The sequence below is a fragment of the Ctenopharyngodon idella genome, chromosome 15 (genome assembly GCF_019924925.1).
Source record: "Ctenopharyngodon idella isolate HZGC_01 chromosome 15, HZGC01, whole genome shotgun sequence".
Taxonomy (NCBI): Eukaryota; Metazoa; Chordata; class Actinopteri; order Cypriniformes; family Xenocyprididae; genus Ctenopharyngodon; species Ctenopharyngodon idella.
Genome location: NC_067234.1, coordinates 17103333 through 17116506, shown reverse-complemented (window position 1 = coordinate 17116506; position 13174 = coordinate 17103333). Strand labels below are relative to the sequence as shown.

The 13174-nt window shown below is 37.3% G+C and overlaps 1 protein-coding gene across 2 annotated transcripts in view; it reads right to left on the bottom strand.

Moving 5' to 3' along the window:
• nf1a (neurofibromin 1a) overlaps window positions 1–13174 on the bottom strand; it is a 93147-nt gene that overhangs the window by 67968 nt on the left and 12005 nt on the right. For both annotated transcript variants that reach the window (XM_051861368.1, XM_051861370.1), the window contains exons 2-13: window positions 11390–11533; window positions 10900–10983; window positions 7302–7492; window positions 6952–7058; window positions 6702–6769; window positions 6508–6583; window positions 6264–6421; window positions 5915–6088; window positions 5681–5809; window positions 1398–1472; window positions 454–585; window positions 243–371 (exon numbers count right to left, since the gene is read on the bottom strand). In XM_051861368.1, the coding sequence (XP_051717328.1) occupies window positions 243–371; window positions 454–585; window positions 1398–1472; window positions 5681–5809; window positions 5915–6088; window positions 6264–6421; window positions 6508–6583; window positions 6702–6769; window positions 6952–7058; window positions 7302–7492; window positions 10900–10983; window positions 11390–11533 (1467 nt within the window). The remainder of the gene's footprint in view (window positions 1–242; window positions 372–453; window positions 586–1397; window positions 1473–5680; window positions 5810–5914; window positions 6089–6263; window positions 6422–6507; window positions 6584–6701; window positions 6770–6951; window positions 7059–7301; window positions 7493–10899; window positions 10984–11389; window positions 11534–13174) is intronic.

Here is a 13174-nt window from a genome sequence, read left to right as displayed (position 1 = left end):
TTTACACCAATCAGAAAACATTTACGCTAAAAAAACACAGGATTAGAGCTTCTTATGAGAATTAAATAAAGGAGCAACAGGTCGTGTTTAGCTGTTCTGATGTCAAAATACTTTCTCCAATCCTAGCGTAACATGCAGGGACAACTGTAATTAAGCCAAGTACTTTTAATACAAAAGGTGACTTGACTATAACAATAGTCATCTAAATGATTATTTAATTCATAATATTGCCCTATACTCACATGCAGCATTAGTTTGGGGTCAGCGTGGATGAGTTTGACCAGCGCCAGCAGCAGAGAGCGTGAGTCAAGGTCTGTGGACTTCTCTTTGAACTTTAAACTAGTTGTCATTTTCTCTTTGAATGTCAGACTCTGCAAGAAAAAGACATGTGCTATTCTATACATAATGAACTGTATGAATGATAATGTGTCTCAGTGTATAGAATTGTCTTACTGATGTCATCCTCAGAGGTGGATGGGCACTGAGACTCTGAATCACTCGGCCCAGTGTGTCTGCAAACATGGTGCGCAGTTCTCCTGAGTAGCAGTAGATGGCGTCAATCTTCGGCCACCAGTCCAGGTGAGACTAGCAGGAACATGAAATATTAATAAGGAATAAACAGTAGCACTGTATTTTACAGTCCTGTTCCCCATATACATACTATGTACTTATTATAGTAATTACAATAACTGGCTAATAACAAGATACTAACCCTTAACCCATGTAGTTACCTTATATTAACTAGCACTTTCTTAGGCAAGTACACTGTAACTACAAGTACTGTAAAATAAAGTGCAACTCAATAAACATGAGAATTAAAGGACACTTCTGTAGTGAGACGGCGCCAACTCACAATGCTGTTCTCACTGAATGCGATTTCATTGCTGGAAGTTTCAATAAGGCATTTTTACTGATGGATCCTAACGTTAATTTGTCATACCATACAATACGCCATCAAAATGATGAGTTTAATTACTCCAGATGCTGTGAGAAAAGGCTATAAATGATCTGTCAACAGCAGCATCCTCACATGCGATACTGCCTACTAGCTGGGACTCGTTCTTTATGTAAACAGAAGTAATGTAGTGATGCAAAGACATTAAAATGTTGTGAATCAGGCTAAGATAAGGAGACAGATTTGAACACTGGCTGGTTTTGTACATGCTCAAATAGATTTTGGATCATTTTTAACCAAAAAAAAAGTTATGGACTGCAGCTTTACAATTTTATAATATATAATAATTTGCAAAATATCTAAAAAAAAAAGACTTGATGAATCGTCAAAAGGTCACTTTTACGCATGCCATTGGAAAAGGTCAACTCTCATTACAAATGAATGTCTTCAGAGCATGGCAAATCACTGTCAATGTGAATGGCCATAAAGAGATCATACTTACATTGGTGATAATTTTGTGCAGGGAGTTGACCAGGACAAAATGGAAGGTAGGAGGAGAAGTCGAGGCCAGACATACCTAGTAAAGAAATTAATTTATTAAAAAAAAAATAATATTATATACAGGTGCTGGTCATATAATTAGAATATCACCAAAAAGTTGATTTATTTCACTAATTCCATTCAAAAAGTGAAACTTGTATATTATATTCATTCATTACACACAGACTGATATATTTCAAATGTTTATTTCTTTTAATTTTGATGATTATAACTGACAACTAAGGAAAATCCCAAATTCAGTATCTCAGAAAATTAGAATATTTTGAAAAGGTTCAATATTGAAGACACCTGGTGCCACACTCTAATCAGCTAATTAACTCAAAACACCTGCAAAGGCCTTTAAATGGTCTCTCAGTCTAGTTCTGTAGGCTACACAATCATGGGGAAGACTGCTGACTTGACAGTTGTCCAAAAGATGACCATTGACACCTTGCACAAAAGGTCATTGCAAAAGAGGCTGGCTGTTCACAGAGCTCTGTGTCCAAGCACATTAATAGAGAGGTGAAGGGAAGGAAAAGATGTGGTAGAAAAAAAGTGTACAAGCAATAGGGATAACCGCACCCTGGAGAGGATTGTGAAACAAAACCCATTCAAAAATGTGGGGGAGATTCACAAAGAGTGGACTGCAGCTGGAGTCAGTGCTTCAAGAACCACTACGCACAGATGTATGCAAGACATGGGTTTCAGCTGTCGCATTCCTTGTGTCAAACCACTCTTGAACAACAGACAGCGTCAGAAGCGTCTCGCCTGGGCTAAAGACAAAAAGGACTGGACTGCTGCTGAGTGGTCCAAAGTTATGTTCTCTGATGAAAGTAAATTTTGCATTTCTTTTGGAAATCAGGGTCCCAGAGTCTGGAGGAAGAGAGGAGAGGCACACAATCCACGTTGCTTGAGGTCCAGTGTAAAGTTTCCACAGTCAGTGATGGTTTGGGGTGCCATGTCATCTGCTGGTGTTGGTCCACTGTGTTTTCTGAGGTCCAAGGTCAACGCAGCCGTATACCAGAAAGTTTTAGAGCACTTCATGCTTCCTGCTGCTGACCAACTTTATGGAGATGCAGATTTCATTTTCCAACAGGACTTGGCACCTGCACACAGTGCCAAAGCTACCAGTACCTGGTTTAAGGACCATGGTATCCCTGTTCTTAATTGGCCAGCAAACTCGCCTAACCTTAACCCCATAGAAAATCTATGGGGTATTGTGAAGAGGAAGATGCGATATGCCAGACCCAACAATGCAGAAGAGCTGAAGGCCACTATCAGAGCAACCTGGGCTCTTATAACACCTGAGCAGTGCCACAGACTGATCGACTCCATGCCACGCCGCATTGCTGCAGTAATTCAGGCAAAAGGAGCCCCAACTAAGTATTGAGTGCTGTACATGCTCATACTTTTCATGTTCATACTTTTCAGTTGGCCAAGATTTCTAAAAATCCTTTCTTTGTATTGGTCTTAAGTAATATTCTAATTTTCTGAGATACTGAATTTGGGATTTTCCTTAGTTGTCAGTTATAATCATCAAAATTAAAAGAAATAAACATTTGAAATATATCAGTCTGTGTGTAATGAATGAATATAATATACAAGTTTCACTTTTTGAATGGAATTAGTGAAATAAATCAACTTTTTGATGATATTCTAATTATATGACCAGCACCTGTGTGTGTGTGTGTGTATATATATATATATATATATATATATATATATAAATGAGGTAATGATTTCACATCTAACAAGTGAGAAAATCATGCACCTTGAGCTATGTTTGTATCCACTTATTTTTATGTGCATTTTGGGATATCGCATAAAAAAAAAAAAAAAAAAATGCTGGATGCATAAATTCTTAAAATGTGCATTAAAAACATTTGCGCTCAATTGAGGTGGATACATTTTTTATCCGATAAGAAGACAACGAAAAACCAAATAAACACATCAAAGCGCATCAAAAAACTTGTGCAACTTTGCCTCAACTGAGGATGTGATTGAACAACTGGACAAACCAGCAAACCAATTTCACTGCACAGCATTTTGAATGTTGGTTTGGTCATTCTGAAATGCCTGAGCCACAGTCTGTCATCAGAATAATTTGGTATAAGGACCTTCCAGAACTGTCTCACACTAGGGCTGTAGCTAACGATTATTTTGGTTTCGTTCGATTAATCTATTCTCCTGACCGCGGCGTAAACAAACATGGCGCGCACATATAGCTCAACTACTAACGCGATCATTATAAAGGTGCTTGCGCAACAAAACACATTCACTTACACATACGGCTTAAAAATAAATATAGCAATAACACAATAAAAATAGATTCAAGTATGGAAAAACAAGTAATCGTATGGTTTTATTAAACAAAACTGTCAAAATACATAATGTATGTAATGAATTGTACAACTAATGTTATTTATGTATTATAACAAATGCCTGCAGAGGGCGCCAGTGGCCTGACGATTGTTTTTACACTTTACAACGCAATCTAATCCTTGTTTAATATTGGCTTACAACATTTATTTCAAATGTCCAATTAATCTTTAATATTTGGCCATTTCTTTATCATGCTACAACCACTGTAATTTCTTGAACAAGAACATGTGGACTTAAACGAGGGCTTAAACTTTTATTTTGAAATCGCGATGAACAGTAGAAACATACTGTATAATATACTCTCCTGCGTTTGCTAAGGTTTATAGATGACTTACCTTACAAATCTGATTAAATGTCGCACATTGCGTTTCCAAATGAACATTAAAAGCAATCCAAACTCACAGTATATGCAGAGATGGAGTTTGAGATATAAATAACAGTTCACGTGAAGCTGCATTTACTGTGAATGGAGCCGCATGAGATGCACATAGATAACCTACACGTATTTAAATAATTACAGCGCATGGCCTATATCAGTGGTTCCCAATCCTGTCCTGGATGACCCCCAGCCCTGCACATTTTGTATGTCTCCCTGTTTCTGACACACCCATTTCAGGTCTTTCTGTCTCTACTAATGAGCACATGAGTTGAATCAGGTGTGATATATGAGGGAAACATACAAAATGTGCAGGGCTGGGGGTCTTGGTCCTCCAGGACAGGTTTGGGAACCACTGGCCTATATATTAAACCAGCAGCACATACATTTATTTAATTAATTAACAGCCTTTGTAAAGTCACAATAGCATTATGCTTTATTATGATTTTTAAACGGGTTTAATATCGTGCAGCCTTAGAAAACGGTCTAATAATGCGTTTTAATGGATTCTCGTCCGTGGAAAGCACCACTTCCGGTATTTTACCGGTTACTCGACACGGGCAAATTGAAATCGCGGATTTTTTAAAATCGAGTATTCGAATTTAATCGAGGAATCGTTACAGCCCTATCACACACGACTATGCTCTCAAACACCAGGCATGATTTGGTATCCAAACGCAAGATAACATGACAGCGATTGCATTTCACCTGAGGTGCACGTCATTTATGTAGAAAAGAAAAAAAAAAAAAAAAGAGCACAGTGGCTTTCTCAATTGCAGCAACTTCCATTTTTTTAATTTTAGGTATTTTGCGCCAGGGATGGTATTTTGAACTGCAAGTGTTTTATGCGATATTCCAACTTTTGTGCACAAGTTAAATTCAAAACTTTGGATGGAAACAAAGCTATAGACATTTGACATTTTCATATTAATAATTTTTAGGTTTGTGCTGTTATGAATGTTGAATAGCTCAGTACAGTGTAACAGTAATAATATTAATCTTGGGTTAGTGATCGTCTCTTATTTGCTATTCGGTTGTTGATCATCTCTTATTTGCTATTCGGTTGTTAAGTCTGACGTCACGCTGCAGCACTTCCGGGTCCAAATCTCATACCACAAGAAAACAACAAATGGTGCTAATATACACAGACGATGTGGTGTAATACTTCCAAAAAATTATAATCATAACCTTTATCTCCATACCAAAATCCCAGATGGCCAGACAGTGATTAATCTTTTATAAATCGTTAAAATATTAATGTCTCTAAGACTGTTGTGTAGACTGTAAGTATTTTAAATGTTTAACTTTAAAATGTTAAATGTTTAATATGAATAAATAGCGCTCATAAACGGCCGTGGAGATGCCATTCTCAAGTGAAACGAGTCGTGGCTTGGCCCCAGAAACGGCGTTCCTTACGTCACGACGTAACAAGCGGATAATGACTTTGCATCATGCTGGACACTATAAGATTCAGTAACCGAGCTTACCTTAAAATGCTGGTTGTTACGAGGATTGACACGATAACATGACACAAAGCAGTCAATCATTAAATCCACATCGGCACTCTGGCAGCCCGCACCCCTCGAAAATGGCTTAGTGGGGTTAAAAAGAAGACCCTGAGTGAAAAGAGGGAGCAAAGTTACACACAACGAGCAATACAGAAATGAACATCTCTCATTTCCTTCAGACTTCCACTGCTCTGTGAAAATAGTCCTACTCACCTTAAGGTCCATGACGATGGACTGAACTAGGAGAAAGATTACGGAGTTGTCCTCCCAGTTGATGTAGGTGCAGGCTTTGCAAAGTTTGACACATGCAACGGCCGCACTCTCAGTCAACTGTCTGCTGCCGCTGTGTTGTGCCAGAGCCTTCCGTAGACTTTCAACAAATGACTTCTGTTGAAGACAACAAAACAGCTAGATTTGTCTGCAAAGCATTTCTGTACACTAAATATACGTCTGTCATTGGTTGCATTGCTCAACTGCTACATAAAAGACTCTGGGAATAAAAGGAGTAGACTTAAATGATAAAACACCGAGCAGGAATAGTAGTCACTGTGTGAACTCTGACCTTGTTAGCTTTCTCCTCCCCCCCTACTTCTTTGGTGATGCTCTGAGTGATCTCTGGACAGAGGATGAGGAGGATGATCTGTAACGGCCACACAGCAGCCTTTCTCTTTGCGCTTTCTGCAAAACTGTCCACCAGGTCGAACAGTCTTTCTGCACAGTCTGCATCCATAGAAACGCACAGTTAAAACTTCATCAAACATTATAGTAAAGAAGTCAATATGGATATGAATTATTGTGCCACTCACCAGCCATGTCAGCCTGAGGTCTCTGATAGAGCATAGTGAATTCATCAGGATAGTGTTCAACCCAGTTCCAGAAGGCCTGACACATACATATCAGATATATATATACACTATTATTACCTTCCATATGATGAGAATTATTAAAGAAAGTAAAAAATACATCACATATGCTATTGTACGGTTTACAAAGCACATACCTTTTCCAAACTGCTGATTACTGCAAGCTGGGCCGGCTTTTTCAAAGATTTGAATTTAAGTACTGTTTCTAAAGGGAATATACAGGAAGTTATCAAGCAATTCAAGACTATATATTTATTTAAATCACTGCCTTTAATTGCACTGTGCCAAAATTGTGATTCTGATTTTAACTGTGGAGCCCTAAATTACATATAAAATTAGTCCGAATACTGAGGCAAAACAAAATCTATAAAACATAGCATGCTTTACCTTGTAGCAGTCGCTTTAACTTGGAGCAGTCTACGTTGATGTACTGAATAAGCTCAATGTCATGGACATCCACTGTGTCCTCTGTACAAACTGTGAGCTCCTGCAACCTATGTGACGACATTTATGTTAATAAATTGTGAAGACTTTAACTGGTCAATTTGTAGCAAAACCCAGCCCAGCATTCATACAAATCACAAAGACTTATACAGGACTTATATTAGGCTTACGATGTTTACAATAAGCAAGTTTTATTAGTTATCATGGGGGTATTTTTGAGGCTGATTCGCACATTGAAAGAGGTCCTAGAACAAAGCCCTGTGGAACCCCCAGTGTGTTAGACAGAGAGGTACCTGGTGGAGATACGACTGAAGACAGCATTGAAGTTGTTGCAGCTGAGAGAGAAGAGCACGGCAGAGGCGGAGCTGCGCAGCTGAGCGGCGTGCTGCTGGCCTTCACGGTACGAGTGCAGGAAGTGACAGATTTCAGGCAGCAACTGTTTTACTAACATGGCCTCATCCAGCCTCAGGCAGTCCTTGGGTTGCTGATGATGCACACAAACACACGGTATACTTTATTATTTATATTCTCTTTTGTACTGTGTTTTAAATGCTAATTCTTTTCGTATACATTAATTTACTGCTGTGGTGTCTGCTGTTTTTGTAAAACACAAACAAGCATAAAAATAGGGTTGTCTATAGGTGGCTAACATTTGTCAAAATGATGAGAATGACTTTCAGCAAGCTGAAAACCGCAATAAAACTACAGCAAGTGGAAAGCACTTCAGGATCAGCAGCAAGCAGGAAAGGGGGAAGAGAAGAGAAATGAAATCCAATGACAGAGCACCCAACTAACACATTAGTGGATCAATGCACTGCACGCATACTGGGTCAAGCTAAATGAGTAACAGTAATGGCAAAGGTGAGGTTCAGTACTATCAGGCAAAAATTCATGAAAAAAAAAAAAAAGTAAAAGTATAATTGTCTTGAAGGTTCTCAAATTTTACTGAAAGAATTGAATCCTGAACAGCAGTAAACAGTATTTTCTGTTAAGTATACGTCCCCATCTCAATGATACAAAAGGAAATGACAAAACAAATTTTGCTAAAAACAAAACCAAATGCACAGGACAGAACAGCTGTGTAGCATCTGGTAAAGCGAAAATTCATAATCTATACAGGAAAAGCCAGACGATTTCAAGGCGAGGAAACACCTGCAAATGTAATAATCTCCTGACGGGGCCGGTTCAGAGCGCTCTGTCTGGGAGTAAAAACTAAAGATTTAATTGTTTTACCAGAACTCTGTTTCAAAAAACATTTCTGGACAGTTCCTGCCTTTTGAGACCAAAACAGTACATCTGTCCCATAATGTCCCCATAAAATCATCTAAATACAGCCGTTACAGCACCATTCAGAAATTAGTAAGATTCTAAAATGTTTTTGAAAAAAGTCTCTTAAGCTATGGTCTGCATTTATTTCATCTAAAATACAGCAAAATAGCAATATTGTGAAATATTATAACAATTTCAAATAAGTGTTTTCTATTTTAATGTATTTAAAAATATAATTTATTTATATGAGAAATCCTTAAGAAAAGCTTATTCTTCAGAAATCATTATACTATGCTGATTTCTTCTTATTATAAATGTTGAAAACAGTTATTGAGGAAACCATGGTACTTTTTTTCAGGATTCTTTGATGAATACAAAGTTCAAGAGAACAGCATTTATTTGAAATAGAAATATTTTGTAACATTATAAATGTTTTTATCACTTTTTATCAATTTAATGCGTCCTTGATAAATTAAAGTATTTTAAAAATTCTTACTGACGCCAAACAACTGTTCTCGTGTATCTAGTTTTGATTATACCATGGCATGGTTGAAAACTTTATTCTGGTTAGCTGACAGATGAGATTCCAAGATGTTGATTCATTTTCTATAATCATGCAGCTATGAAGCAGTTCCAGTTTCACCACATTCAGTTTATTCCATAGAGCTATACAGCCTACCATAGTACAAGAAAAAGACAGATATTGGTCAAGGAAAAAAAAATGATTATTTATATATATATTTATATATCTCACAGAAGTGAGTACACCCCTCACATTTTTGTAAATATTTTATCTTTTCATGTGACAACACTGAAGAAATGACACTTTGCTACAATGTAAAGTAGTGAGTGTACAGCTTGTATAACAGTGTAAATTTGCTGTCCCCTCAAAATAACTCAACACACAGCCATTAATGTCTAAACCGCTGGCCACAAAAGTGACTACACCCCTAAGTGAAAATGTCCAAATTGGGCCCAAAGTGTCAATATTTTGTGTGGCCACCATTATTTTCCAGCACTGCCTTAACCCTCTTGGGCATGGAGTTCACAAGAGCTTCACAGGTTGGCACTGGAGTGCTGGCAACACTCATACGTCTATTTCCCAAACACAACTTCTGGATATGACGCTGTGCACTCAACTTCTTTGGTCGACCATGGCGAGGCCTGTTCTGAGTGGAACCTGTCCTGTTAAACCGCTGTATGGTCTTGGCCATCGTGCTGCAGCTCAGTTTCAGGGTCTTGGCAATCTTCTTATAGTCTACACCATCTTTATGTAGAGCAACAACTCTTTTTTTCAGATCCTCAGAGAGTTCTTTGCCATGAGGTGCCATGTTGAACTTCCAGTGACCAGTATGAGAGAGAGAGAGAGCGATAACACCAAATTTAACACACCTGCTCCCCATTCACACCTGAGACCTTCTAACACTGACGAGTCACATGACACCGGGGAGAGAAAATGGCTAATTGGGCCCAATTTGGACATTTTCACTTAGGGGTGTACTCACTTTTGTGGCCAGCGGTTTAGACATTAATGGCTGTGTGTTGAGTTATTTTGAGGGGACAGCAAATTCACACTGTTATACAAGCTGTACACTCACTACTTTACATTGTAGCAAAGTGTCATTTCTTCAGTGTTGTCACATGAAAAGATATAATAAAATATTTACAAAAATGTGTGGGGTGTACTCACTTCTGTGAGATACCATATATATATAAATAAATGAAGACATTTACATTTAGTCCGCATCAATAGAAATTTACAAAAGTGATTTTATATACATAATACACATTAAATTATTATATATATTAGCACATTAAATGCAAGTAAAATGTCTACTTTTAAGGTTTCAAATAAGTTTTAGAAGAATAAAATGTCAAAATGTGGGTGAAATAATGTTCCACTGTCATTCAGTGTAACACTTATATTCATGTAAAAATTGAAACTTATTCTTCTTATTCTTCTTATTCTAGTACTTATTCTGACATGTATGTATTAAAATAAAAGAATAAGTGAGCATACTAAATTTTATTGCATTTTACATTAGTAAAAATTCTTACTGACAAATGGCCAAAACCTAGGATAGCAGTTTAAAAATGTGAAAGTAATTAGTCTTTAATATGACAAATAGACTTTTTGTTGTAAAAATCCCTGACAAGATTGTTACACTGAATGACATTTTAGTGGGTGTCTTCTGTAAATCAAGGTAAAAATGTATGATATTTTTGCTCAGAAAAAAAAACAAACAAATTAAACAGGACCCATGTATGTATTCCGATGTTTTGGGAAACAACAACAATTCAAAGCTGTATTACACTTATTGTTTTGATGCCAGAAAACCCTTTTTTGTTTTTGACTATATACACCAAAAATTACTTTCAATTCATTATTTCATTATAGATATTATCTACAATGAAATCTATGGAAGTCTTTCAGGTGTTACAGGTCAGGGCGTGGACAGGCAACACTAGAACAATCGTGATTGTAAAGCAATACTGCGTAGCTTTCAGCAATAACGTTGAAACCACAGCGTGGGACAATGCTGTTAAAAGCCAGAACAGAGGAGAGTCAAAACAAGCGATAGGTCGGACAAAGTTCGCTCTGGAATAGGACGAGCTACTCACCCCTGCCAGACACTTCTCCAGTGTGTCCAGGATAATCAGCTGGGAGAGGTAGAGGTTCTTCTCGGCAGCTTCGCCGAAGATCCGCTATGAGTGAGAAATACACAGTAATGTGATATTAGCTCTATAGAGCGCTACCTCTCTAGCCTACATAGGCAGCATCCTAACACAGATGGAGCCTTATAAGTGTCTGAATTATAACTCTCTACATAAACGGCAACTTGTACAGAGGATACTACTCAAAAGTGATACCAACAGAGTTTGAAGTTAACATCCTGCTAAGCTAACAGTGCGATACTCTAATAAGCTTAAAAAAAAAATTTCATTTTTTTTAACCTTTTTCAGTACTGAATAAAATAGTCAAATTACATTCAACATTTCTCTTGCTTTATCTGCCATCTTTGATTTTTTTCAATGCCGCAGCAGTTCACTTGTAAGAGTGACTAGAACTTTATCAAACTGGGAAACATGACTATTATAGATGTGGACTTACCATGTTATTCACATTTTTGAGGATGTTGGTCAGGCCGTTGATGACGAGGGCAAATTTGTACTTGGAGATGTTGATCAAACATTCTTTGTTGTGCTCTGTGCTCACTTTGGTGTGGGTGCTCTGCTGTCCTGTTTTAATAGGGAGCTGTGAACGAGATACAGAGAAAGAAAGTGATTAAAACCAGCAAACTTTCCAAAGCATCCAAAAAAAGCTTGACTAACTGTCAACTAATAATAGGGTTTTCAATGTGTGATGCTGTTATCTAGACCAGAGGGCAGGCCAGTAAAAATGCAGATTTATACATTAGCACTGAAATTGACAAGATTTTTTAAAAATGTCTTTAAAAGAATTCTCTTATGCTCACAAAGACTGCAATAATGTGATCAAAAATCTATTAAAAACAGTAATATTTTGAAACGTTAATTCAATTTAAAATAACGGTTTTCAATTTTGGCCTATGGTCACAGCAGCCACAACTACCAGAGGAAGATCAACGAGACATTCCCAGAAGGTTCACAACAAGGTTACAATATGCCCGGGATATGTGGTGTTGTTAGCTGTAACAACAGTCTTCAGAGAAACCCCCAACTACAATTTTATTCTATCCCAAATGAGTTTGACCAGCAGAATAAATGGTTGGCTTCAATCAGAAGGGACCACTGGCAGCCAAACAGCACTGCACAACATTAATAACTGCTGGGACTGTCATTTACATAACATTATAATGAGAACACTATTGTAATAAAGCGTTGTGAATTCGCTGTGTTTAGTTAGTACATAACTTAGTTCAAGCTTCACTTGTGCATTTGCATCATTTTTGTCGTAAACTCATAATTAGTGTTGTCAAAAGTACCGGTACTTCGGTACCAAGTCGGTACTGAAATTTTGAAAATGTGACGATACCAGCATTTCTGTAGTACCGGGAGTACCGAGTATCCAGGTATATTCGGTACCCACTGATAGGACTGTGGCAGTATTTACTTGAATATGACACGAGTGAAGCACAAAGCTTTGTTTACAAAATAAATAACAGGTTAGCAATTAAATGTGACATCGCAGCCATGGAAACATTTTGGTTCATGCCGAATGAGAGAGGTACGTGAGTCCATACATTTAAGCTTTGTATTCTGTTTTGCGAATCGCGATCTGGTCACCTGATTATCAGAGAATTTAACAATATTCCATTAGTTATTCCACTGAACATGGAATCTCTGGTTCTTTTCCCAAATCTTTATTCAAGCAGGGGATTATAAACGTTTCTTCCTTTCTTTCTACATTCTTTACTGTGGTGAAGTAGAAAAAACACCGTAGGACAGAAACCTTTTTTGCTTGCACGTCAATTTCTATTTAACACAGTTTGTGCTTGTTATTAGACTTGATAAGGCGCGTCAAGTTTATTTGTATAGTGCGTTTCACACACGCCGGTGATTTTTAGTTTCGCTTTCTCTGGCAGTACAAAATCAAATATAGCCTGAATGTGTGAAGATAAAACTCGCTCTTCAGACCTTTTACAACAAGTGTCAGCTGCTTTTAACATCAGAAGATAACATGAAGATATTATTAAAGAGAAATGGTCTCTTTGCTGCTCGTGTCCCACATCCCTCTCAAAGAGCAGAGCAGTAGGCTTTATGACGCATCTTTGTGTGGAAATAAAAAACAAATGTTTTTAAATAATATTTAACTTTCTTATTATTTAGGTTACCATTATATATTCATATTTATTTCATAGTTTTACAGGCTATAGTGTGTTGTTTCACTGACAGAAGAGCTTAAATAAACATGCAC